Source organism: Chlorella variabilis (assembly GCF_000147415.1).
Source record: "Chlorella variabilis unplaced genomic scaffold CHLNCscaffold_14, whole genome shotgun sequence".
Classification (NCBI taxonomy): Eukaryota; Viridiplantae; Chlorophyta; class Trebouxiophyceae; order Chlorellales; family Chlorellaceae; genus Chlorella; species Chlorella variabilis.
In genome coordinates, this window is record NW_005435074.1 from 720532 (window position 1) to 742982 (window position 22451).

The 22451-nt window shown below is 63.6% G+C and overlaps 10 protein-coding genes across 10 annotated transcripts; 6 read left to right on the top strand and 4 right to left on the bottom strand.

Annotated features, from left to right (window-relative positions):
- Positions 1 to 603: 603 nt before the first annotated feature.
- Positions 604 to 1887, top strand: CHLNCDRAFT_48940 (GTP-binding protein yptV1; the record flags this gene model as incomplete). Its single annotated transcript, XM_005846245.1, has 6 exons — positions 604 to 639; positions 749 to 805; positions 912 to 959; positions 1065 to 1112; positions 1287 to 1469; positions 1645 to 1887. The coding sequence occupies 6 exons, from the start codon at positions 604 to 606 to the stop codon at positions 1885 to 1887; spliced, it is 615 nt and encodes a 204-aa protein (XP_005846307.1).
- A 513-nt stretch (positions 1888 to 2400) lies between these two features.
- CHLNCDRAFT_135683 (hypothetical protein) lies at positions 2401 to 4862 on the bottom strand (the record flags this gene model as incomplete). The annotated part of the gene is made up of 8 exons (XM_005846422.1): positions 2401 to 2486; positions 2630 to 2781; positions 2923 to 3110; positions 3234 to 3422; positions 3530 to 3574; positions 4109 to 4300; positions 4421 to 4577; positions 4780 to 4862. 8 exons carry the CDS (start codon positions 4860 to 4862, stop codon positions 2401 to 2403), a joined length of 1092 nt encoding a protein of 363 aa, XP_005846484.1.
- A 670-nt stretch (positions 4863 to 5532) lies between these two features.
- Positions 5533 to 5992, top strand: CHLNCDRAFT_135684 (expressed protein; the record flags this gene model as incomplete). Its single annotated transcript, XM_005846246.1, has 2 exons — positions 5533 to 5688; positions 5783 to 5992. 2 exons carry the CDS (start codon positions 5533 to 5535, stop codon positions 5990 to 5992), a joined length of 366 nt encoding a protein of 121 aa, XP_005846308.1.
- A 2557-nt stretch (positions 5993 to 8549) lies between these two features.
- On the top strand, positions 8550 to 9790 carry CHLNCDRAFT_24809 (hypothetical protein; the record flags this gene model as incomplete). Its single annotated transcript, XM_005846247.1, has 6 exons — positions 8550 to 8578; positions 8710 to 8743; positions 8840 to 8942; positions 9052 to 9116; positions 9267 to 9377; positions 9584 to 9790. 6 exons carry the CDS (start codon positions 8550 to 8552, stop codon positions 9788 to 9790), a joined length of 549 nt encoding a protein of 182 aa, XP_005846309.1.
- A 315-nt stretch (positions 9791 to 10105) lies between these two features.
- CHLNCDRAFT_135686 (hypothetical protein) lies at positions 10106 to 11926 on the top strand (the record flags this gene model as incomplete). Its single annotated transcript, XM_005846248.1, has 6 exons — positions 10106 to 10204; positions 10284 to 10369; positions 10477 to 11179; positions 11335 to 11530; positions 11651 to 11778; positions 11870 to 11926. 6 exons carry the CDS (start codon positions 10106 to 10108, stop codon positions 11924 to 11926), a joined length of 1269 nt encoding a protein of 422 aa, XP_005846310.1.
- A 258-nt stretch (positions 11927 to 12184) lies between these two features.
- CHLNCDRAFT_13561 (hypothetical protein) lies at positions 12185 to 12818 on the bottom strand (the record flags this gene model as incomplete). The annotated part of the gene is made up of 2 exons (XM_005846423.1): positions 12185 to 12427; positions 12549 to 12818. Coding segments are annotated over 2 exons (513 nt in total), but the record flags the coding sequence as incomplete, so codon positions are not given.
- Positions 12819 to 14286: 1468 nt separating this feature from the next.
- Positions 14287 to 16072, bottom strand: CHLNCDRAFT_10776 (hypothetical protein; the record flags this gene model as incomplete). The annotated part of the gene is made up of 6 exons (XM_005846424.1): positions 14287 to 14454; positions 14644 to 14766; positions 15003 to 15194; positions 15391 to 15512; positions 15648 to 15740; positions 15928 to 16072. Coding segments are annotated over 6 exons (843 nt in total), but the record flags the coding sequence as incomplete, so codon positions are not given.
- Positions 16073 to 16432: 360 nt separating this feature from the next.
- On the top strand, positions 16433 to 17859 carry CHLNCDRAFT_135689 (expressed protein; the record flags this gene model as incomplete). The annotated part of the gene is made up of 6 exons (XM_005846249.1): positions 16433 to 16477; positions 16580 to 16658; positions 16757 to 16827; positions 17008 to 17109; positions 17253 to 17567; positions 17773 to 17859. 6 exons carry the CDS (start codon positions 16433 to 16435, stop codon positions 17857 to 17859), a joined length of 699 nt encoding a protein of 232 aa, XP_005846311.1.
- Positions 17860 to 18642: 783 nt separating this feature from the next.
- Positions 18643 to 19505, bottom strand: CHLNCDRAFT_14225 (hypothetical protein; the record flags this gene model as incomplete). The annotated part of the gene is made up of 3 exons (XM_005846425.1): positions 18643 to 18702; positions 18912 to 19136; positions 19347 to 19505. Coding segments are annotated over 3 exons (444 nt in total), but the record flags the coding sequence as incomplete, so codon positions are not given.
- Positions 19506 to 19718: 213 nt separating this feature from the next.
- On the top strand, positions 19719 to 22218 carry CHLNCDRAFT_135691 (hypothetical protein; the record flags this gene model as incomplete). The annotated part of the gene is made up of 7 exons (XM_005846250.1): positions 19719 to 19750; positions 19932 to 20393; positions 20560 to 20974; positions 21053 to 21197; positions 21322 to 21404; positions 21578 to 21731; positions 22106 to 22218. The coding sequence occupies 7 exons, from the start codon at positions 19719 to 19721 to the stop codon at positions 22216 to 22218; spliced, it is 1404 nt and encodes a 467-aa protein (XP_005846312.1).
- Between the last annotated feature and the right edge of the window lie 233 nt (positions 22219 to 22451).

The window sequence follows — 22451 nt, forward strand, 5'->3', positions numbered from 1 at the left end:
AGTGCAGCGGCGCAGCGGTGCGTAGGACGAGAGAGGCACACAGGGGGTGCCAGCTCTGGCACTGCGGTGAGCGACTGCCGCAGCGGCAGCGGCGGCGGCGACAGCAGTGCACCCGCATTCCACGGCTTGCTGCTGCGCTCGTGGGGGGGTGCCCGACCTGTCCGAAACCCAGGACGCACTCCAGGAGGCCCTTGCTGTGACTGGTGTTGCGAGGAGGGGTATTGGTAGGGCGGCGGCCCCCCAAGGGGCCGCCCTGGTGGCTGCATGGCCTACAGGCCTCCCAGCAGGCGCTGGCCGTGTGTAGGACGAGAGATCAAGAGGGCGATCGAAGCCTTTCTCTATGAGCGCAGCCCAAGGCTCTGTAGAGGGCTGCAGGGAATGAAGGGGTGGCGCTCAACCCGCGGGAATGAAGGGCGATCCAGGAGAGAGAAGAAGGTTTGCTTGCTTCGTCAGCTGCCGCTCTCGAGGCGTCAGCAGGCGATCTGCCCCTCGGCCTTGTTACGCCCTGCCCCACACCTGCCCCATTCTGCTCCAGGCTCCCGCAGGCTCCCCCGCGGCGCTGCAGGCACCCCGCAACAACTCCCCACTCTCCCGCTCCTCGCCATGGCGCACCAGTCCGAGTACGACTTCCTCTTCAAGGTGCGGGACTGGGGGCTGGGCAGGGCGGCCGGGCGCTTTGACTGAAGCCTTGCGATCGTGATCAGAGAGCCTGCCGCCCTCTCCACCCTACCTGGCCCCTTTGCTGCAGCTCCTACTCATTGGAGACTCGGGCGTGGGCAAGTCGTGCCTGCTGCTGCGGTTTGCGGTGAGCACCGCCAGGGCGGCGCTGCGCCGCCAGTTGCTCCGACCGGTTGCGCTGCTGCCTCTTCGCGACATCCACTCACTGCTGGCATGCCGCTGTTGCGCCGCAGGATGACACCTACACAGAGAGCTACATCTCGACCATTGGCGTAGACTTTGTGAGTGGCTGCGCTCGGGTGCACAAGTCCGGATGCAAGCCCGACTCTGTCTGGCTGCTTGCCTACTGCTCATACGTAGTACTCGTATTTGACCATACGCTGCAGAAAATCAGGACGGTGGAGCTGGACGGCAAAGTCATCAAGCTGCAGATCGTGAGCCAACCCGCCTGCTCGTTGCCGCCGGCCGGTTGCTGTCCCAGTTTGGATGTGCCTGGTCAAGTGTTGTGCAGCTGTCAGCCCCAGCCCATTTCACAGCTGCATGCTCTGCTTGCCGGTGTCCTTTTCATCTGCTGACCCGCTGCCTGCCTGCCATCCACCTGCGCGCAGTGGGACACGGCAGGCCAGGAGCGCTTCCGCACCATAACCAGCAGCTACTACCGCGGCGCGCACGGCATCATCGTGGTGTTTGATGTGACGGACCAGGAGAGCTTCAACAACGTCAAGCAGTGGCTCAATGAGATTGACAGATACGCAAACGAGAACGTGAACAAGCTGCTTGTGGGCAACAAGGTGGGTGTCGTGGCTGTCGGGTGCATCGTATGGCTGTCGGGCTGCACGGCTGGATTGCTCGTGCCTGGCGTGCCCAGGCCGAATGGTTGGTCTCTGGGCTGGGCCCAAGTGGCGTCAATCCTCAAATGTTTCCCGCCTCACCGCTGTGCCCCTGCACTTGCTTGCCTGCTCGTAGACTGACTTGACTAGCAAGCGCGTGGTGGACTTCAACACGGCCAAGGCGTTTGCGGACGAGATTGGCATCCCCTTCATCGAGACCAGCGCCAAGAACGCGTCCAACGTGGAGCAGGCATTTATGACGATGGCGGCAGAGATCAAGAATCGCATGGCGCGCGAGCCTGCCGTCAACAAGTCCGCCAACACCATCAGGCCGGGCGAGGGCAAGTCCATTGCGACACAGAAGAGCAGCTGCTGCTGAGCAGAAACCCGCGCGCCGGACGCAGTGCCAAGCGCAGTGCAGCCCGGCGCAACCCTTTCACAGTCCGGCGCAGCCCTCCGTCCTGTAGCAGCAACTTGGTGTCACCCCCTTCCCCCAGGCTTGCTGGCCAGCAGCATATCTGAGCAGCAGGCGGAGATTGCGCCAGGCTCGCAGCAGCAGCAGTACATGACAGCGGTGGCACTAGGAGTAGTGTGTTGGCAGTTCCATTTCTGCCACTGTATTTTAACTTCTGGCTCCTTGCTTTTGTTCCTCGTGGGGGAGCCGCAAATCCTCTCACAGAAGCCTCTCTCTGTGCCGACGCGTCATCCATGAGTCACTCATTTGCTTCTCAGTATGCTGTTTCTCCCGCCACATGCAACAGCAATGACTTCTCGTGTGCTGATGATCAGGCAGGCGGAGTTGGCCTTCTGGTTGGGTGATGGCAATGAGCTACACAGCTCTTACAAAATATAGTGCAGCTGCGTTCAAAGATGCTGGGAATCACAAAGCGATTCATGCCGCCTTTTTCTTGCTGTTCTTCGCCTCCTTTGGGGCATAGAAGACAATTTGCAGAGCCAGTGCGCAGTTGAGCAGGGTGCCTGCAGGGGGCCATGGGCAGCAACCAGCGCAGGGGCCATGAGTGGGTGGAAGCACCCGGGCAGCTGCATCATGGGGAATGGTGGGGCAGGTGCGTCACGGCGTGCTGCGCTGCTGCTGCCGTAGGCGGCCTGCTGCCACTCACTGATGACGGCGCCGCGCAGCATGGCGGCCCCCGCATTCTCCTGGACGGACGTGAAGATGCGGGCGGCGGCGCCCGCAGTGTTGAGGGCATATGTGACGAGCGACAGCTGGCCCGTGGACCCCGCGATGAAGTTCTGCCAGATTTGCGGCACCCTGCGGCATGTCACACCTGTGTGGGTCTTGTCGCATGCAAAGTAGGCCCGAGTGTAACACAGCCACTTGAGGGTCTGCGCAAGCCTGAATGGCTGGGCCAGGTTCCTGCTCAAGCCGCTGCACACCGCCATGCGTACCCACCTGGAGGCCACGAGGATGAAATTGTTGCAGTCGTACAGGGTGGTGATGGCGGCCTGGCTGAGAGTGCCCGACAAGGCCACAAACCCGCTGCCTGCTAGAACGCTCAGCAGCGTGATGGTGCGGGCCAGCGAGCGGCGCTGGTAGAAATAGATGAGCACCAGCAGCCCGCAGTTCTGGAACAGCAGCGCCTGCACACACAAGGGGGGCAGTGCGGGAGTGGGAAGCAGGCGGCAGGCGGGGCCCCAGTTCAGCTGCAGCTTGCCGGCACGTGGGCGCCTGCCGGTCGGCAGACTGCTCCCCGGCGCACCCACCACTGTCTCGCCAAAGGCGCTGATGGGGAGGCCCATGAGGAAGCCGTAGGTGACGGCGATAACCAGGCCCAGCGTCTCCAGCTCAAAGGCCAGCGGGGACAGGCCGGCGGCGCTGCGCGCCCGCACCACATTCAGCACCTGCGGCACCTTCACCAGCGTGCTTCCTGCCAGGATTCCATACCCCAGACCCTGCAGGGGAGGCGGAAGACCGGCCGACAGCGAGGATGGCCTCAGTGACAGGGTAATCACCTTGAGGGGCAGCACGGGGGCCCTGCAGCCGCGCCGCAATCTCTTACCTTGCTAATCAGGGCCTTGGTGAGGTCTGGTGGCGGCAGCTTGCCCTGCAGGACAAACTGGAGCGCCCCCCGCAGCAAGTCAACAAGTCCCCCTGCTGTGTTCGTCATAGTGGCGACTAGAAGTTGTTGAGCGAGTGAGAGCCAGGATCAGTGGTGTGTGCTCCCAAGGGTTGTCCTCCCCATGTCAAGCCCGCTGAGGCGGTGGCGCATGGCATGCCACCCACAACTGCCTTGCAGGGGACCCTATTGAGAGCCGCTGAATGTGAATCACAACTGATGCAAAACAGTTCTTTTTACACGGCAGGGAATAGGGGAGAGAGTGTAGCAGCAAAAAGATGTGCAGACGCAAAAATAGCACGGCAAAAAGAGAGAAAATGGCCGCCCCCACCAGAGCTTTGCGGGGGGTGATGTGCTCTGGTGGCAAAAAGAGAGAATAAATAACACACACACACACACCACTCACAAGGAAGGGGAAGGGCACCTGTGCGGTGACTTCCAGCAGGTGGCACAGAGAAACAAGCATGCACGCAAATGGGGCATGACAAGGGCACTTCACGACCGCGAGCAACAGTTGCAGACGCGGAAGAGCGAGCTGAGCAGCATGGCACCGAAAATGCCGGTCTCCACCCAGCACATGATTGGCACCGCATCACGCGCCGTGTTGACGCTGCTGGAGGCGGTGACCTGGGCGGTGCCGCCCAGCGGGTCCATGGCGTTGGAGCCAATCACCCCGCTCGCAACAGCCCACCAGATGGTTCCCAGGGCTCCCAGCTGCAGGCAAGCACAGTCCAGGGGCGCCAGCCAATCGGTGGAGGCGGTTGAGACAGGAGATTGGCAAGCGTGCCCAGCAATGCAGCCACATGGCGGCTCTCCCCTAACGTGGAAACTCACCAGGACATCCAGGATCTTGCCCAGGCCGCACAAGTTGCAGGTGCAGCACTGGATCATGCTGATGACCGCGGAGACGACGAGCGAGACACCGCACACAACAAAAGTGTACGTGCACAAGCTGGAGCTCATGTAATCTTGCCCGAGGAGGCATTGATAGCTGCAACCAAAAAAGAAAGGGCAACCCAGTTCAGCACGTTGAGGAGGGCAGCAGGCGACAGTGCAGTCGAGCACAGAGAAGGCGCTGTCAGCCTTGAGCCGCCTGCTGTGGGTTGAGAACCTCCGCGATTGATCCAGTATGGCTTGCTCAGGCAGCGCAGACAACATGCAATGCATGCCTCCGGATGCATGTGCCGACTGACGTGTAGGTGGTGCCAGACACGCTAACGTCCACCAGCTGGACCGCCACCACCACGATGATTGCGATGGCCAGAATGATCTGCATGGTCGCAGCCAGAGTCAGCTGAGGTCAGGGTCAGCTGCAAAGGGAGCCGCACAAGGGAGCAGCAGGCAGCTGCAAGGGAGCTGCGAGGGGAGCGCCAGGTGGCGGCGGCGGCGCGCCGCGGCGGGTTTCCCCTGCCCACAACGCGTCCACCTCCGTGAGCGGTCGCCGCCTCAGGCATCCTTGGCACGGCGACAAAAGGGTGCAGGGCGCCGAAACAGAGGACTGCCGTTCGGCTCCCACTGGCTCCCGCACCTGGAGGAACGCCGTCACGTGGAATAAGATTGAGCAGGCGCCCATATTTCCCGAATTGGCGCGTGCCGGGCGCCCTGTTTCGTCTGTCAGACAAAATGAAAGTTGTCACGGCGAGCTGGCAGAGGCAGGGGGCTTTGTGACGGTGACAAGCTTTCAGTGATCAAGTGGACGATAACGCTTTGGCTCTTGCATACCGCCTCCAAACACCAGTTCCTCCATGCAACACGTTTGCCAGCTGTCAGCTAGGTGCACCTAGGTGTTGAGCATTGAGAGGTGCAACCCTTTCAAACGAGCAGTGCGTGAGTACCCACTCAGCAACCAATCGGAGCAGGGGGCGGGGCAAATCGCTGGTCTCCATGCTGAACTGAGGGGCCTGGAGCGGGCTGCCCAGGGCCCTTCCAGGGCGGGGATTGGGGTTATGGCCGCCCAGCAGCCCGACCCAGCACGGCAGATCGACGCGCTGGAGCGTCAGCTGGCCGCCCTGACGGTGGCGCTGACGGGGCGGGTGGTGGGCGCCCAGCAAGAGACGATGCAGCACTTGCAGTTGCTGCAAGCAACGGTGGACGACCTTGAGGTGAGAGTCGGTGGCCTGGTGTCGGTGTCCGCTGTGGTTGCAGCGGCATCACCCCAGGCCTCACAGCTCCTGTTTTCACCGCTCATTGCTCCAGGGTTCGGCTCGCGAGGCGGCCGACCGCCGTGACCAGCTGCTGCTGGCGGCCAAGCGGCTGGCGCTGGAGCTGCGGGGGCTGGACCTGCTTGCCGACCACGTCAAGGCGGTGGATGCGCTGAGCCGCAAGCTGGAGGCGCAAGTGCAGGAGGTTGTGGGCGCCAAGGAGGGCCGCGCATACGGCTGGCTGCCCATGAACCCGAGCAGTTAAAACTTGAACAATGTCCTGCTGCCGCTGCTCATTGTCAGATCATTATATTGTAAAGCATGCATGTAAGCGTTGGCCCAGGCATGTGAGCGTTGGCGGCGCCAGCTGGCCCTCCAACTCCCAAAAGGTTGCACAGGCAAGCATTGGCTCTATTCCCAGACCACCTTTAGTGCTCCTGTGCCTGTTCACAGGGATCGCAGCCCCAGTCTAGTCCGAACGTCATGGCGGAACCTGACAAGGTGCTTGCAACAGCTGTGCTGCTTTGCAATGTGCCCCAGGGCGCATGTCTGTTGTGTTCAAAATGCGATGGTGGCTCCCCGCCGGCCAGCGGCGCACACCGCCGCGATCAACCCTGCACGTGTGGTGGCCCACCCACCTCGCCGAGACCCCGACAGTGTCCACAGCAACGCTGGAACCGTGACACTGCGTGCTGACGATCTGAGGATGTGTCCCCCCTGGTCTGCAGACCGGCGGCGCGGCTGCCGCCACGGGAGGCGCCGTGCAAGTGCTGAGCCTGCAGCCGGTGGCCATCGTGGACCATGTCTGCATGATTGAGGAAGACGCCCTCAAACAGCTGGTGGCGGATGAGCTGGGGGGCAGCCACCGCGTGGAACTGGACGAGGTGCAGCGCACCCTGACGGCGGTGGGGGAATATTACAGCAAGGCCGGAGGCAGCGCTGCCAACACCACTCGAGGCCTGGCGGGGCTGGGCATAAGCAGCAAGCTGATCGGCGCCCGCGGTTTCGATGAGGTGCGGTTGCACAGCAGGCGGGTGCCCCCCTTTGTGGGGAAGGATATCGCACTGCTGTCGGCTGGGGACCTTTGCCCAACCTAACATGCCTGCCTGCCTTTGCAGTGGGGCACGCTGTTCATCAGCAGCATGAAGCGGGCAGGCGTGGATGTGAGCGGGGTTGAAGTGAAGCCGGGGCCCACCGGCCGCTCCTGCATCCTTAGCTGCGGCGGGCAGCGCACCATGCGCACCTGCCTGAGCGGCTGCTCCCCCTTTGATGCCAGCGAGCTGCGGCCAGAGGACTTTGCCGGCGTGCCGTGGGTGTTCCTTAGCGCATGTGAGCGGTGCTTGGGTGGCCTGCCAGCTCCAACGTGACTTGCGTGGCAGCACTTTCCTAGAGCCACCGTGATTGTTGTTTGTTCACGAGCCGGGCGCACACGCTTGTGCACGCTGTACCCCGTGCGCAGATTGCCTGTACAACCCAGACATGCTGGAGCGTGCGGCAGAGCTGGCGGCGGCGGCGGGCTGCCGTGTGGCCATCGACTTGGCCAGCTTTGAGGTGGTTCGAAGGCAAGCCCGACTTGCGGTGTGGCAGTGTTGCCGAGCTGCGGCATCGTGCATGTATGCCAGCGAGCGGCCTCCCGTTGCATCAGTAATGCATTGCTGCATGCCTCGCCTGCCCCGCAGCTTCCGCCCCATCATCACCTCCCTGCTGGAGCGAGGCGCCTTTGATGTCTGCTTCTGCAACGAGGATGAGGCGGGGGAGCTGATGGGCGGCGGCAGCTCTGCGCCCGAGGCTGCGCTCGATTATCTTGCCGAGCACTGCAAGCAGCTGGCGGTGGTGACGCTGGGGGAGAAGGTGATGGCTGGGAGGGTCGGAAGTGATGTGGGGTGTGCAGCGTCTGCCCGGCATGCACTGCTTCCTGTGGTTGGGCTCGTGAGGCTGATGCTGTGCCTGCTGGTGGCCTGCAGGGCTGCTTGATCAAGGACCACGGCTCAGCAGAGGTGATCGGCATGCCCGCATGCTCCGGCGTCAAGGTGAGCCTGGCCCTGGGCATGGGGCGGGTGCCGGGCATCCCCGTTGCTGCTGCCGCTGCCTCTGGCGGCCCAACAGCATGCCTGCGTGGGGATCGCTTGCCGTGCCAACACGGCTCACCGCCCTGTGCTGCCCAACTGCTGCTGCTGCTGCCCCTGCAGGTGGTGGACACCCCGGGGGCGGGCGAACTGTTTGCAGCGGGCTTCCTGTACGGCCTGGTCCGGGGCTACCCGCCGCGGCGGTGCGGCGAAGATGGCTGCCTGGCGGGCGGCGCCCTGGTGCCAAAGCTTGGCGGTGAAGAGGGGCGGGGACCGTGGGGAATGAAAGCGGGGCGGGGGTTGACCGCCACCGTTGGTTCCGGAATGTAACCAACCCACTTCCCCTCATTCTCGAAATGCAGGTCCTGGTTCCACCAGCGCAGCCAGGGCGAGTGGGCGGCCGCGGGGGTGCGTGACAGCGCGGCGGCAGTGCAGCAGGTGACCACCCATGATGCCTCGCTACCCCGCAGCTGACCTCTGGCTTGTGCGATGCCACAACGTGTGCCGCCCGTGGCCACCCTCCCTCCCAAACTCCCTCAACCCCCCTGCTCCACTTGGCCTGCCCGATCTGTTGCCCTGCTGCAGGAAATGCTTGCATGCTATGCGTTGATCGAGAAGAAGGGGCGGGGCGTGGTGTACTACGGCTCCGCGCGGCTCAAACAGGACAGCCCGCACTGGGACCGCGCAGTGGAGCTGGGGCGCGAGGTGGCCAACCTGCTGAGCTGCACCACCTGGTCTGGCGGCGGGCCTGGCATGATGGAGGCGGCCACGCTGGGCGCGCTCAGGTGGGGCGGGAGGGAGGCCGCGGCACGGCAAAGGTGCCCCATGCGGCGTACACGTTGGGGCTGCTGTGCCGCACATGCCATGCCTTTACTGCGCTGCCTGTGTGAGGCCGGTGCCTGCCTTCCTGCTGCAGTGCTGGCAAGCCCGTGGGCGGCATCCGCATCCAGGTGAGACCTGCGCTGGCTGCCTGCTGCTAGCAGCCCCCGCCCCCACCCGGTTGTGGACTCTCACACATGCCTGCCCACTCCCCTGCACGTGTGCAGCGCGAGGCGGGCACCACAGTGCGCACGGCCTCCTACCTGCCGCCCGACAGCCAGGTGTTCTGCCGCTACCTGTCGTCTCGCAAGGTGGCCCTTGTGGACTCAGGTGTGCTGGTGGGCCCGGCTCTCTGCCTGTAGTCAGTGCTGACAGCCAGTTAAGGAGCATCTCCTGGCTGGCACCAGCGCCAGCTCACAAGCCAACGCGCGGGGTGCAGGTGTGCGCATGAAGGAGAGCGACCGCACCGCCTACCTCTTCCTGCCCGGCGGCCTGGGCACCATGGTGTGTGCAGAGCACACTACATGTGTGTTCTTACTCTGCCTGAACCGCCGCATGCTATCATGCCGTGCCTTCCCCTCCTTCCGGGCTGCTGCTACACGCCATCCTGCTGTGCCCGGCAAGCCTGCCCACCGCTGCGCCCTGGCACTGCAGGACGAGCTGTTTGAGATTCTGACGCTGGTGCAGCTGAAGAAGCTGGGCAGCAAGTACCCGGTGCCGGTTGTGCTGGTGGACTACGACGGCTTCTACGGCGGCCTGCTGCAGGTGCGGTTGGTGGCGGCGCTGGTGCCTGTACCCTGCCGCATCGTACTGCAGGGTGGAGCGCGTGGAGTCAGCAGCCTTGCGGCAGGTTGGGGGCCAGCACAGGAGAACACCGGCCTGCGCCCATGCGCCAAGGTGCTGCACTGCGCCGACGCCCTGCGCCGACCCGCCTGCCCCTCCCCCCGCCCACGCCCGCGCCCTGCCTGCAGTTCCTGCGCGCCTGCGACACCAACGGCACGGTGGGCGCCCAGGAGCTCAAGGACCTAATTGTCGCGCAGGACAATGCGGGCGTGCTGGACGTGCTGCAGAACTACTACGGGGTGGGGCAGGGCGTGGGAGGGGGGCCCAGCCCCTCCAAGGTCTACCGCGCCTCCTCCTACATCCGCCTGGGCGCGCAGGACGGCGCCGGCCTGTGAGCATGCTGCCGCGCCCCCGCGGCAGGTCGACTCGTGGCTTCGGGCACCAATGCAAGCCTGCATATTTTTCTCCCGCGCTTCTCCTGTGACGCACTGCCATTCATTGCTTCTGGTCACAAAAACAGCTGTTACATGCAAAATCACCCTTGTGACAGTACAGCACTACAGTCGGGCACCCAGTGGCATTCGGGTGAGTTTCAAGAGTCTACTACAGCATTTCAGCTGTCCAGGGGAAGCGTTCAGCCACCAGGGGCAGGGCGAGCACCCGTCCCACAAGGTGCCTTGGACGGCCGTGGTTCCAAGGCTGCCGCTGAGATGGACAACAACCTCGAGCAGCAAGTCGAGCTGCTGGCTCAGGGCGACGCGGCAATGCCCGGCGGCGGCGCTGCTGACAACCTGGCGACGGAGGCGCAGGTGTTTTGTCGGGGGCCGGCTCAGCTCACCACACAACGCAGGGCTCCCAACCTGGTCCCAAAGGTTGTCTCTTATGCAGGAGCTGGATGTGCTGGCCTTCCCATTTGATCGCAACAGAGAGATAGAGGCGGAGTTGGCGGGGATGTCGCCGCAGGGCGTGGCGCGGTGGGCACGCCAGCAGCCCTGGTGCCTGGAGCATTGGAGCACAGCCTGCATTCCATATGCATAGGCGCCCTTTTCAACTTGCAGCATGCATGCTCTCGTGCATGCAGGGACCTGGAGGGTTACGAGGCGGCAGCCAAGGAGCTGGAGGGCAGGGCAGAGGCCTCGGCGCCAGCTGAGGGGGGACAGCAGGAGGGAGATGCAGGGGGGGTGGCGGGTGGGCAGGAGGAGGAGGGGGCAGGGGAGGGTGCGGCAGAGCAGGCGCCACAGGAGGAGCAGATGGAGGCGGCGGCGGCACCGGAAGGCAAGCAGGAGGCGGTCGAGCCACCTGAGCCAGGCGCCCAGGAAAGGGCTGCGCCAAGGCAGGGCCTGAAGGCTGGGGTTGTGGCAGGGGACAGCGAGGAGGCGCCCCCGGTCGTCACGCCTCGCCCTGCCGGCGGCGGACCCTCAGGCGGGCATGAGGGGCCAGCAGAGCAGGCGCGGCAGGTGCAGCGCATGGCCGAGGTGGCGGCCCCAGAGGCCCAGCTGGTGCCCAAGGAGGTGGCACCTGCCGCCGCTGCTGCTGCGTCTGCGGCCCAAGTGGCAGCTGGACAGAAGCGCAAGGCGGAGGGCGAGCCTGGGCCCGCAGGCCCCGCGGAGCAGCAGGAGCAGGCGCAGCAGGAGGCTGCCGAGGCAGGCTCGCATGAGGAGGGCGGGCCCAGGGCGCGCAAGAGGAGCAAGAAGAAGGCGGCCGAGCCTGGCTCCCGCGGGCATGGCGTCTACCTGGCAGCTGTGCAGGCCATCCCTGCAGGTGAAACAGCCACCTACTCTGAGGTGAGTCGGCCTTGGGATGGAAGTGCCAGAGCAGCCCAAGCGTGAGAAGCCCAGGTGTGGGCCTGCTGCTGTGCGGGATCTGTTTGCAGTAAAGACCAATGCGGTGAATTGCTGGAGGTACACCTGCTGTGCTGTCCCCTGGTGTACACACGCAGGTGGCCAAGGCGGCTGGCAAGGGGCCGGGGGGCGCTCGCATGGTGGGCAGCGCCATCCGCCAGCTGGACCTGCGTCACACCGAGGTGCCCTGGTGGCGGGTGGTCAGCGCCGACGGCTCGCTGCACCCTGGCAGCAAACAGGTGGCCACCCAGCAGCTGCAGAAGCTGCGTGAGGAGGGGGCCCGCCCAGGCGAAGGTGCGCGGCAGGTGCTCTGCTGCTGCTGACCCCTCGTCCTGGTCCAGCGCCCCATGTGGCCCGGAGCGGTGTGGGGCCGCGCTGGGCCGATCACAGGCCATGCCGGCCCCCCAACTGCAGACCAGAGCGTGGCGGAGTGGTGCCAGCAGGCACACTGCCGGCTGGTGGGCTGCTACGAGCATGGTGGGCAGCGCATGGTCTTCACAGCCCCGGACGACCCACGTGCTGCGCAGTTCAACCCCAAGAAGGTGCGCTGGTGGCGAGGTCTGACAGTGTGCCGCGCACAGGTGCGCGGCAGCCTGGCATGCTGCCGAGCATCGCATGCCTCCCTGCCTGCAGGTGGAGAAGCTGGCCAGCACAGAGCGAGCCAGGGAGCGCGGCTTTGTGCGCATTTGAACGCGCTCGGCATTCAACTGGTGCGCTAGCAGCGCAACGCCTCAGTCTCCACCCACTGGTCCCTTTCCAAGCTCCTGTGGCAAAATGCGTTTTTGTCAAGAACACATTTTGTACATGCCATATTGCCATAAAGCGTGTCATGATGTAGCGTGTCACAAAGAACAGTGCCTCTGCAAAATCACCCGGCGGCAGGAGTCTGCAGGACCAACAAGTCCAGCTGCTCACGGACAGCCTCTGCTGGGCGCACCCTCTCCTTCACTCGGTGAGGATGAGGCTGTGCCACCAGCCGGCAGCAATGTCTGTCACCTTGGTGCCAGCTGGCACCGCCACCGCCTGCGGGGTGCGGGAGCTGGCAAACGTGCCGCTGCCCAGCTGGCCAAACGCGCCCCAGCCGCAGGCAAAGGCGCTGCCGCTGGCGCACAGCAGCAGGGTGTGGCGGGAGCCGGCCGCCACCTTGGTCACGCTCTCGCTCGCCAGCGCTGCGTCCTCCACCAGCTTGGGCTGCGGCACGGGGGCGTGTGTGTTTTGACAAAAGGGGCGCCAAACGGATTGAGAAAGGCGTGCCGTGCAAAGCAGAAACACGCAGCCACACCAGCTGCAGTGTACTGCCCCAAAAGCCCACCTCCAGTGCCGACACGTCGCTACCGTCCCCCAGCTGGCCATCGCCGTTCAGGCCCCAGGCATACACATCGCCCTGGTCAGTGCACACCACGGTGTGGCCCATGCCCCCAGCCACGCCGACGCATGTGAGGGGGCCCAGGCTCTGCACCACGCTGGGCATTGGCACGCTGGGCGCCGACTTGCCGCACTGGACGTGCAGGCTCCAGCCCCAGGCCAGGCACTGACCCAGCGCATTGAGGGCCAGGCTGTGCCGTGCGCCGCATGCCACGGCGGTGGCGGGCTGCAGCAGGGCAGCGTCGCGGTGCTGCGAGGAGGGGCCTGCCACCAACACGGGTGCAGCCGAGGCCACGGTGCTGCTGGAACCCAGCTGGCCTTCTGCATTGCTGCCCCATGCGAAAACGTCGCCATTGGCACCAAGGGCTAGGCTGTGGTGCTCGCCTGCAGAAAGCCCGCAGCGCAGCATTGTCAACTCACAACTCTAGGACAGCGGCAGCTTGGTGCTCTGTGCCAAACTAGCCATAAGGATGCTCTATGCTCTCCCGGCTGTGCGGTGGCCATCAAACACAGCAGCAGCCTGCCGCACCTGCCGCCACCTGAATCACCGCCACTTTGAAGGGAACTGGCGTCAGGAGCAGGCTGGGCGGTGTCCCTGCCGGGCGGTATGCCGGGCCAAACACCAGCACCTTGCCATCTGTGACCAGTAAGCCATGGTCAAAGCCCGCTGCCGCCGTGGTCACGCCCTGTGCCACCTGCTAATCAAAGGGCGCAGCGGGGCAAAACGTTCGGCAAGCGCCCATAACGCCTCCGGGAGGGGCGGCAAAATCAGTAAGCTGGGGTTCGAGCCCTGCAGCTCCCGCGCACCTCATCCAGGGTCGAGGGGTCTGCACCGTCGTCGTTTCCTCCCTGCTTGGCAAGAATGGTGGCGCTGTTCACCCCCCAGCTGTAAATGCGATCAGAGGTGGCGGCCAATGCGAATCCCCATCCTCCGTCGCATGGCTTGCTCAGCTGCACCCCCGAGGACACGGGGACGGGCTGGGCAGAGGCCAGCTCGTGCGAGTTGTTAGGCTCGCCTCCTCCCAGCGGCTCATTAGCCAGGAAACCACACTGCAGGAGCGGCATGATGTGATCCGATCAAACACAGCAGGCGTTGCCCCGCTGGTCGGGCCAAACACTGCGGCGGTTGCGGTACGCACGGAGCAGTACCCAGTCAAGGCTGCATGGGTTGACGGAGTCAGCAGGCAGCCTCCCAGCTTTGTCTCCAGCAGCGGGAGACACCATGCCCTCAAAACTGAGTGGTACCGTATCCTGATCAACCGCCACAACTCGAGCTCGCTGAGGTCACACCTGTCATTGGTCACAACCGCGCAGAGGCACCACGGGACTGAATGAAAAGTGGGGCAGATGCAGGGGCGAATTAAAGAGCTCACAGCAGGCTACTTCTTGCCATCCTCTGCCTTGCCGTCTGTGCCGTTGGTGCTGCCCTCTGCTGCCGCTGCTGCCTCTGCTGCCTTCTTGCCGTCCTCCTTCTTCTCTTTTGCACCCTCCTCCTTGGACTGCTGCAGGCAGGCAGGCAGGCAGGCAGGCAGGCAGGCAGGATGCAGGCCCTGGTGATCCTGCGCAGCCTGATAGCCCCCTTTATAGTTGCCAGATACCTGGTTGCAGCAGCATGCACTGCCATCTGTCGCCTGATGCTCCCGATCCTTCCATCTGATGCCATCCCCCGCCCGCCCCACCTTCTCCTTCTCGATCGCCATGCGCGCCGTCTTGTTGTCTATCAAGTCGTGCAGGGCCAGCACGCTGCGGATGAGGGAGGCCAGGTACAGCACCAGCATCATGTCGTTGCTCTCCACCGCAAACGACCGCGACAGCTCCGCCACGTTCAGGTTGGGCAGCAGGTTGAAGATGTCCTGCAGGGGCGGGGCAGGGGAAGTGCCGGACATGAATGGGGGCAAGCGGCGAGCAGCACACACACCAATGTTGCTCCCATGTTACACTGCGGTAGAACAGGGACCATGCCCAGCATCCAGCCTGAAGCCGCCCGGTCGCATGAGTCAGAACCCCCACGGAGAAGAGACGACAGCAGCCTGCCTGCCTACCTGCAGGTTGCGCATGATGTCGTGGTTGACGGGCAGGCGGCCGCCCGCCACCGCCTCCAGGTACTCCCGGATCTCCAGCAGCCGTGACTTCAGGCCGCGCAGCCCCGTCACCATGTCGCCCACCTGCGGGAAGGGGCAGGAGGCACAGGTGATCAGCGGACAGCAGGGCGAAGGCCGGAGCTGGGTGTCAGGGTGTCAGGGCAGTGCCGCCACGCAGGAGAGAACGGAAAGGACAGCGCGGCGTTGAAGCCGCCGCCTGCAACAGCGCCATCGACTCCTGCCGGATCCATCCCCGCTCCGCCTGAACTGCCCCCCAGCTCCCTAGCTGCATGGTGCCGCCACCACAAAGCGCGCCTCACCTCGCTGGACAGCGTGGACACGGCGGCGTCCTTGACGTCGCGCAGCAGGTGCTCCACGCCAATCTCCTCCGCCTCGGTGGCTCCCACCTCGGTGGGCAGGTTGACAAACACCTGCTTGCTCTTCTCCGTGCCGTCCTCCCGCACCTCGTCGCGTGCCAGGTATGCGTGCACCGGCAGGCCCATGTCCTTGGGCTGCAGCACACGCCGGGAGCACGTGGAGGCAGAGAGGTGGGGGGGTGAGAGCGTGCACCGCAACGAGTCAGGGTCGCAGCATGGAAGCGCTTGGCCCCTGATTTATGCCCCATCCCTGGATATAACCATCCCTGGATCCACTCCCTAACAACCAGATGGTGCCCGCCCCCGGCCCCGCCCACTCTCCGGGACGCACCTGCACCTCGCAGATGATGAGCAGCGGGTTGTCGCAGTAGCGCGCAATGAGCTGGTTGATGTCGATGTCAGCCTCGCGCAGTCGTGGCCCCGTGTGGTACCAGCCCACAATGCGCTCCCGTGCTGCAGGGCAGGGAGCATGGAGGTGGTCTGTGTGTTGTGTCGTGGTGGGCCGCCCAGCACACGCTGGGCGCAACGGGGCAAGGTGAAAAACAAAAGCGCAAGTGATTCCCTGGCCATCAACCCCCGCCCGCTCACCGTTGACCTTCTTGAACATGCGGAACATGTTCTCCAGGTAGCTGTGGTCCAGGAACCAGATGGACGGGTCCTTGTCGTCCTCCTCAAATGGAACTGCAAGTGAGGGGGGCGGTGCGGGCCCAGCAGGCTGCTGGTTTCGACACAGCCTGCAAACCAAGCTTTGCAGGTGGGCGCTGCATGGCAGCTGCGGCCTCCTGGAGGTGTGCAATGCGCGAGCCTGCCCCAAAAACAAGAGCCAGCCTGCGAGCCTAGGAGCGGCAACCGACCGCCCACCGCCTACCCGCAAACGAGTTGGTAGCGTCAATCCTGCCCTTGTAGCTCTCGCCCAGGATGAGCCCCACCACGCGCTTTTTGGTGTCCTTGGCCACCCGGTTATAGTGGTCCACCACGCTGAGCAGCACTAGTGGGTGCACGACCACTTGGTCTGGCGCCTTCTTGCCCGCCGCTGCTGCCGCCACCGTTGCGGCCTCCATGTTGCCAGCCGATCAGGGGGGGCCAGGGATCCCGGGGGCACAGCTGGTGATCGTGTGAATTGCGATCAGACGGTAGAGGTGGGCTGGGAGGGGCGCAGGGGCCGATCAACGACGATGTGCAATCGTTGAACAGTGGGGCAGCGAGGGAAGCCAAGCATGACGAGCAGTGCGGTACGTGGAGGGTACACATGGGATGCAGCGATTTCTGCCTGTGCCTGCCCGCCTCGGCGCCTGTGCTCTCGCCCCTGCGCCGTGGGTGCCCAGTCCAGCCTCCGGCGGGTCTCACATCGCTAGGGTCGGGCCTGTGGCAGGATGTCGCTCCTGGCCCACTTCGGGCGCTCTGGGGCGAAGCGGCTGGTGCGCAGCTGCCCGATGCCGCATGGTTGGATGCTGGAGGCTGCGAGGGTGCCAACCTGCACTGCTGAAGGCTCCCCCACCCTTCGCCTCTGCTGCTCGCAGGCCCCTGCAGGCGCTCGGGCGCTGGGCCAGACGGAGCAGTTTAGGCAGTTTGCGGCAACCCCCGCCCAGCCCGCACAGGGTATGCCGGGGGCGGGTGGCCCGCCCTGCCCTGCACAGCCTTCCATCAGGACTAGTTGAGCACAAATCTGTGCCTAGCTATCATTCTTTCTTGTGCAGATGAAGACATCGTGCTGTCGTCATTCCGCCAGTCGCAGCAGCAGTATCAGCAGCTGATGCAGGGCCTGCAGGTGCGATGGGTTGCCGGGTTTCTGTGCTGAGACCTGCCAGGCTTTCAGCAATGCTGCAACACTACTTGCCCGTGTGCCCAGCGGCCCGGCGGGCACACCTGGGTCGCAAATTAGTTCAGCAAACAGGCCCTGGCAAAGCCCCGCTCGCCCAGCTCTCTCCCTTTGCTTTTGTCGGCGCAGAACATCAGCCTGCCCCTGACCGGCGACGATGCGGCGATCAAGAAGTATGCGGCCGATGTGGAGGCTCTGAAGAAGCAGATTGGCATGCCCGACGTGGAGGATGTGAGCTTGTCCTGCTGCCACACGGCTGTGGGCATCGGCAGATGCTGGGAAGCCGCCGCGCCTGCTGCTTTCTGCCGGGCGCAGGCTTGAATATTGTGCATGCTGCCAGCAAGTGGCTTACCGCCAGCACTTGCCCTCCGCAGGTCATCAGCGCTGAGCTGGACTACAAATTTGCGTGCACCGGCTACGCCGTGCGCCAGTTTGTGACCGAGGCGCTGGAGAGCATGAGCCTGGGCGGCAGCATGGCGGCGGCCAAGGCCGAGATCATGGCGGCGCTGGACGAGGCTGAGAAGGCGGGCGGCGGCGAGCTGGACTCTGCCAACGAGAAGGGCTGGCAGGTGCTGACCGCCAAGCTGGGCGAGATTGAGAAGAAGTATGGGCTGGCAGACAAGGGCAAGGTTCGGGAGGAGGCCATCTTTGAGATGTACAAGCAGCACATCAACCAGCTCCGCACCACGGTGGGTGGCCTGCGTGTGTGAGCGGGGTGGGGTTGCTGGGGCATACTCAGCATTCCCAGCTGCACGCACGCGCGAGCAGGTTGGGGTAGGGCAACAGGGTTGGAGGCACCAGCTACATCCACGGGGTGCCCTTGCAGCCCCCAGCTTGCCTGCTTTCCCCTGCTCATCTTGCTTCCTGCCCTGCCCCTCCTGCCGTTTGTGCCAGGTGCTGAGCGACATGAACAAGGCGCGCACCGATGACCTGGCCGACATCCAGCCCAGCCTGACAGGGCTCAAGCCCAAGCTGGTGTGAGCCCAGAACCAGCCCTCGGGCCGACGCGGGCTGTGCTCAAGACTGCTCACATGTGCACTCCAGCATTGTTGCGCTGCAACGGCCGCCGCGCCGCGCCCCCCCCCCCCCCCTGTGGCACATGGCGAGCTTGATGCTCGCAGGACGAATGGAGTTGCCCAGCCGCAGCTGTTCTCAATGGACTCCACACTTTTCACAAGTCGCTCCGTCCCTGTCATAGCTATTCTGGTTTGCGACATGTGCACCCAAATGCCGTAAGGTGGCAAAGCGCAACAGTTCAGATGCACTGCTGCCAAGTCAACAAGTGGTAACAAGGTGATTTGTGGAAGCATAAGAGAGTCAGCAGAGAGGAGCACAGCGGAGCAAGCAGGAACAGGGGACTGAGCAACAGGAACATTGAGCAACAGGAACAAGCGCACGAAGCAAACAGAGGGAAGCGTCAAAGGTGCTTAACAGGGGCAGAGCGGGTGCAGTAGCCTCCTACCGCTCATCGTCCGAGTCTTCTCTAAACCGCGTGGGCTGCTCACCACCGTCTGCATCCATGTCGTGATGCCCGCCGCCGCCGCCCACATAACCGCCCATACCCCCATAGCTCATCTCTTCTGCCATACTGTTCATCATTTGCTGCCGCACCTACAGGGGTGAAGGCGCAAGCGGGAACGAAGGGAGTGCTTGGCCAACAGGCTGGCGAGCAAGTAGGAGCAGGTTACCATAACAAATGAGAGCCATTCGACCCAGGGCAACAAGTTCGTTCATGCCCAGCTCGCCCACCTCCATCTCCTTCTGCAGGATGCTTCCGTAGCCGCCCCGGCCCGAGTCGAAGTCCATGCGGTACTCGTCCCGCACCTGCGGAGCAGACACAGTATGGGAATGTCATGAGCTGCCTGGCAAGGCTGGGCTCAAGGGTGCTCAAATCAGCAGGCCCGCCAACAGCAACCGTAGAGACCAACAGCTGTGACACCGCCCGCTCCGACCTGCCCCGTCTGCTGGTGCCACACGCACCCTTCCTCTTCTCCATAAACCTATGCCTCTCCCCAAGCTCACGACCCACGCACCTGCCCGCCAGATCGGCCGCGCCCGAACTGCCGCCCCTCCACAAAGCCCCAGTCAAAGTCGACGCGGATGGGGCGGTCGTCGAGCATGGTGCCGTTGACGTACTTGACACAATCCTCGGTGTCCTCCCGCGTGTAATAGACCACAAAGCAGAAGCCGCAGGGCGTGGACCTGTGCTTGTCCAGCCCCATCACAATGCGCTTCACGTCGCCCACCTTGCTGAACACCTATGGTGGGAAGCACCAGGAGGGCGGCAAGTTGAGTGTTTGAGCATTGCGTGTGTGCAAGCAGCAGTGCTGGGATCCAGCAATGCGGGCTGACACAGCAGGAAGCAGAGCTCCGGTAGCCAGGCTGCAGCACTGTGGCCCACCGCCGCCGCCACCGCCGCCGCCTGTCGCTGCCCGGCCACTGCGCCCGGACCGCCGTTGCCTGCGCACCTCGAAGATCTGGTCTTCAGTCGTGAAAAAGGACAGGTTGCCCACATAGACGGTGGTGGAGGTGTGCAGGCATTCCTCAAACTCCTGCTGCGTGCCGCAAAACCGCCTGTCCTTGTACTGGCTGATTGCAGGGTTCAATTGCTTGAGGAGTTGCGCCATCCTGGGAGCCGTAGCGCCAAACGCCGCCCCGATGGCACTGGACAGGCCCTGCCCTCCCCTCAATGCACTCGGGGCAGGTGCCGTGATCGTCTGCCGCACAATCGGGGCAGGCTTCCATTTTTGCCCAGCTGAGGTGGCCAACTTTTCTTGCGGTAATCGACAAATCCGCGGGTTGCATGCCGTGCAGGGCAATCCTAGGGCCACGCTGCATGCATGGATAGCTGGGATGAGCCGGGCGGCCTGGGGTGAGAGCCCTTGCAGTGGTGGTGCAGAAGCGTGTGGGGCGGGTTGCTGGCCTGTGAGGCACCAACAATGCAGCAGCCAATGCTGCCATGCACCGGCTACCCCGCCCAGCCAAGGCCGCCACTGCCGCCCACACCGCCGCGCTTGCGAAACGTTTGCGTGCGTCCTCGTCCTGTGCTGCAGGCAGGCCCTGGTAGAGGCCGACCACAGCGCAGATGCGAGCCTGGCCCCGGACAAGGAGCAGTATGAGTTTATGTCTGCGACTGAGGCAGCAGAGGTGGCGCTGCTGCAAGGCGAGGGCGGCGACATCCTCCTGCCTCCCGAGCGCAGCCCACTGTCGCGGACTGCCAGCATGAGCAACCTGCTGGAGTCGTTGGGGTGTGAGGAGGACACGCGGCAGCAGCTGACCTCCTGCCAAATGGCGGGGACTTGGTTCACCGCCACCCTGCTGCTGGGCACCCTGCTGGTCATCGCCTTTGTGATGCTGGCTTTCCCCTCGCCCTACCTCAACGGCGCACCTAACTGCCGCTCCGGCGCCGCTATGGGAGTGCTGTCAGCCAACGGCAACGACAGCCGGCGCCTGGTGGTGTGGTCGGGGAGGGGCCAGTCCGGCACAGTGTTTCACGAGTGGCTGCACACTCTCAGGTGGGTGTTCGAGCTGCTGCGGCATGCTGTGCCCTGCAGCCCCATGCTACCCCGCATGCGACCTCTGCCAGGTCTTTTGTCATGTGCTGCAGCTAGCTCCACACTGGTGTGTTATGATAGGCTCTGACCTGCCTGCCGGCCTGCCGCTGTCCCCTCATGCCTGCAGCCTACTAGACCTGTCGTGGCAGAAGGTGAGGGAAGAAGCCGATCCGAATGACGACCCGATGCCTTCGCAAAAGCAGCAGCAGCAGCAGCAGCAGCAGCAGCAGCAGCAACCAGCGGCGTCACGAGCATTACTCCTACGGCCCAGGCCCAAACCGCCTGGCGCTCTGCCGCACGGGCGCTGGAAGGCAGCAGTGGCATCGCTGGGCAGTCTAGGGATGCTGGTGCATGGCGGTGACGCCCCAGAAGCAGTGCCAACAGCGGGAGGAGATGAGGTGTTCATGAGCGATGCGTGGCTGCTGGGCGCAGACCTCCGGTGGGAAATGGGCAACTACAGCAGCAGCACAAGCAGGAAGAACAAGGATGCAGGTGCCATGGCCCCCAGCGCGCGCCATTCGCACAGCATGGTGGGCTATCAGGTGCGCTCAGTCAACTGGTTGCGGCCGCACAGTGTAGCAGCAGCCATAGCAACTGCATGGTTCCCTCCCTGCTTGCAGGATGAGGAGCGTCGGCAAGCCATCCTGCTCTTTGGCGGCCGAAGAGCAGATGGCCTGCTGCTGAATGACGTGTGGAAAGGCACGGTGACTTGGCCAAACATTAGCTGGGCGCTGCTGAATGACCCTCAGTCAGGCATTGGCTCAGGTGAGGCGGGCATAGCACCTTGTTGGTCTGCTGTCAATTCTGTGTGGGATGGCAGTCGGCATGATGGCTGTAGCTGTAGCTGTAGCTGAGGTGTTGCGTGTGGCTGCTGCCGTTGCTGCTGCAGGGCCCTCGCCACTGCCGCGCAGCGGGCACGCGTCAGCCATGCTCAACGGCACCACCCTGCTCATCCATGGCGGGCGGTCTGAGGTAGGCCGTGTTGATAACATTCTTCAAGTTGGTCTTCCACAGCAACGAACGAATTGCAGATTTAGCCACGTGGCGCAGAAATGTTTGTGATTCAAGAACATTAAGTTTCTAGGTATCAAGTTATTGTATCAGTAAGATGTGTGATGCTTTTTTGTTCCATTACTTGTCGACAGGTTTACGGCTCCTTTGCCGACCTTTGGGCGTTCTCTCTGGTGGATCTGCGCTGGACACCGCTGACACCAGCCACCTCAGCACAACCGCCGCCGCGAGATTTCCATGCAGCAGCTGCGTTTCGCAACAAGCTGCTCGTGTTTGGCGGCAGGTTTGGTGAGTGGGAGCTGGCGCTTGCGCTGATGCCTGGCGACTCCTGCCTCTCTGACAGCTTTCTGCTCGACCTGTTGTCCTCCTCCGCCCTCCCTGCTCCCGCCAGGCACGCTTGCCAAAGCATTGCGGCCTTTGGGGGACCGCTGGTTGTTTGATATTCAAACCAGTGTGTGGTCCATGCTTCCTGTGCGTGGCCTCAGCCCGCTGCCCAGGTTCCTGTTTGCCTACACGCAATACACACCAGCCGATGGCGGGCCCGATCAGTTGGTTGTGTTTGGCGGCGAAACAGGTGCCCTTGGCAGGCCTGATAGTTGCGTTGGTTGCACACTGCTGCGCTGCCATCTCCTCACACGCCTCTTGTTCAAACTCGTGTGCAGGGTCTGGATGCAAGCTCAACGACGCGTGGGAGATTGATCTTGCGGTCCACCACTGGACGCAGTTGTCCATCGCTACCTTTGCCACCAGGGAATGCCAGCAGCTGTTTGGCTGACGCTGGGCGCCATTATGCCTGTACATCACATTAGCCTGTTTTGGTTCAAGCCAGTACTTGTTTACATGCCTACTGCTCTGCTCTCAGTGGTTACAACATGTTTTGCTCTCCAACATTCGCAACCGACCGAATGATGACGGTGAGCGGTCAATAGAAAAGAATCGGGTAAGTGTCGGGTAAGCAAGGAGATGAAAAGCGGCAGGGGAATAAGATGGTGGCGAGCGAGCATGCAA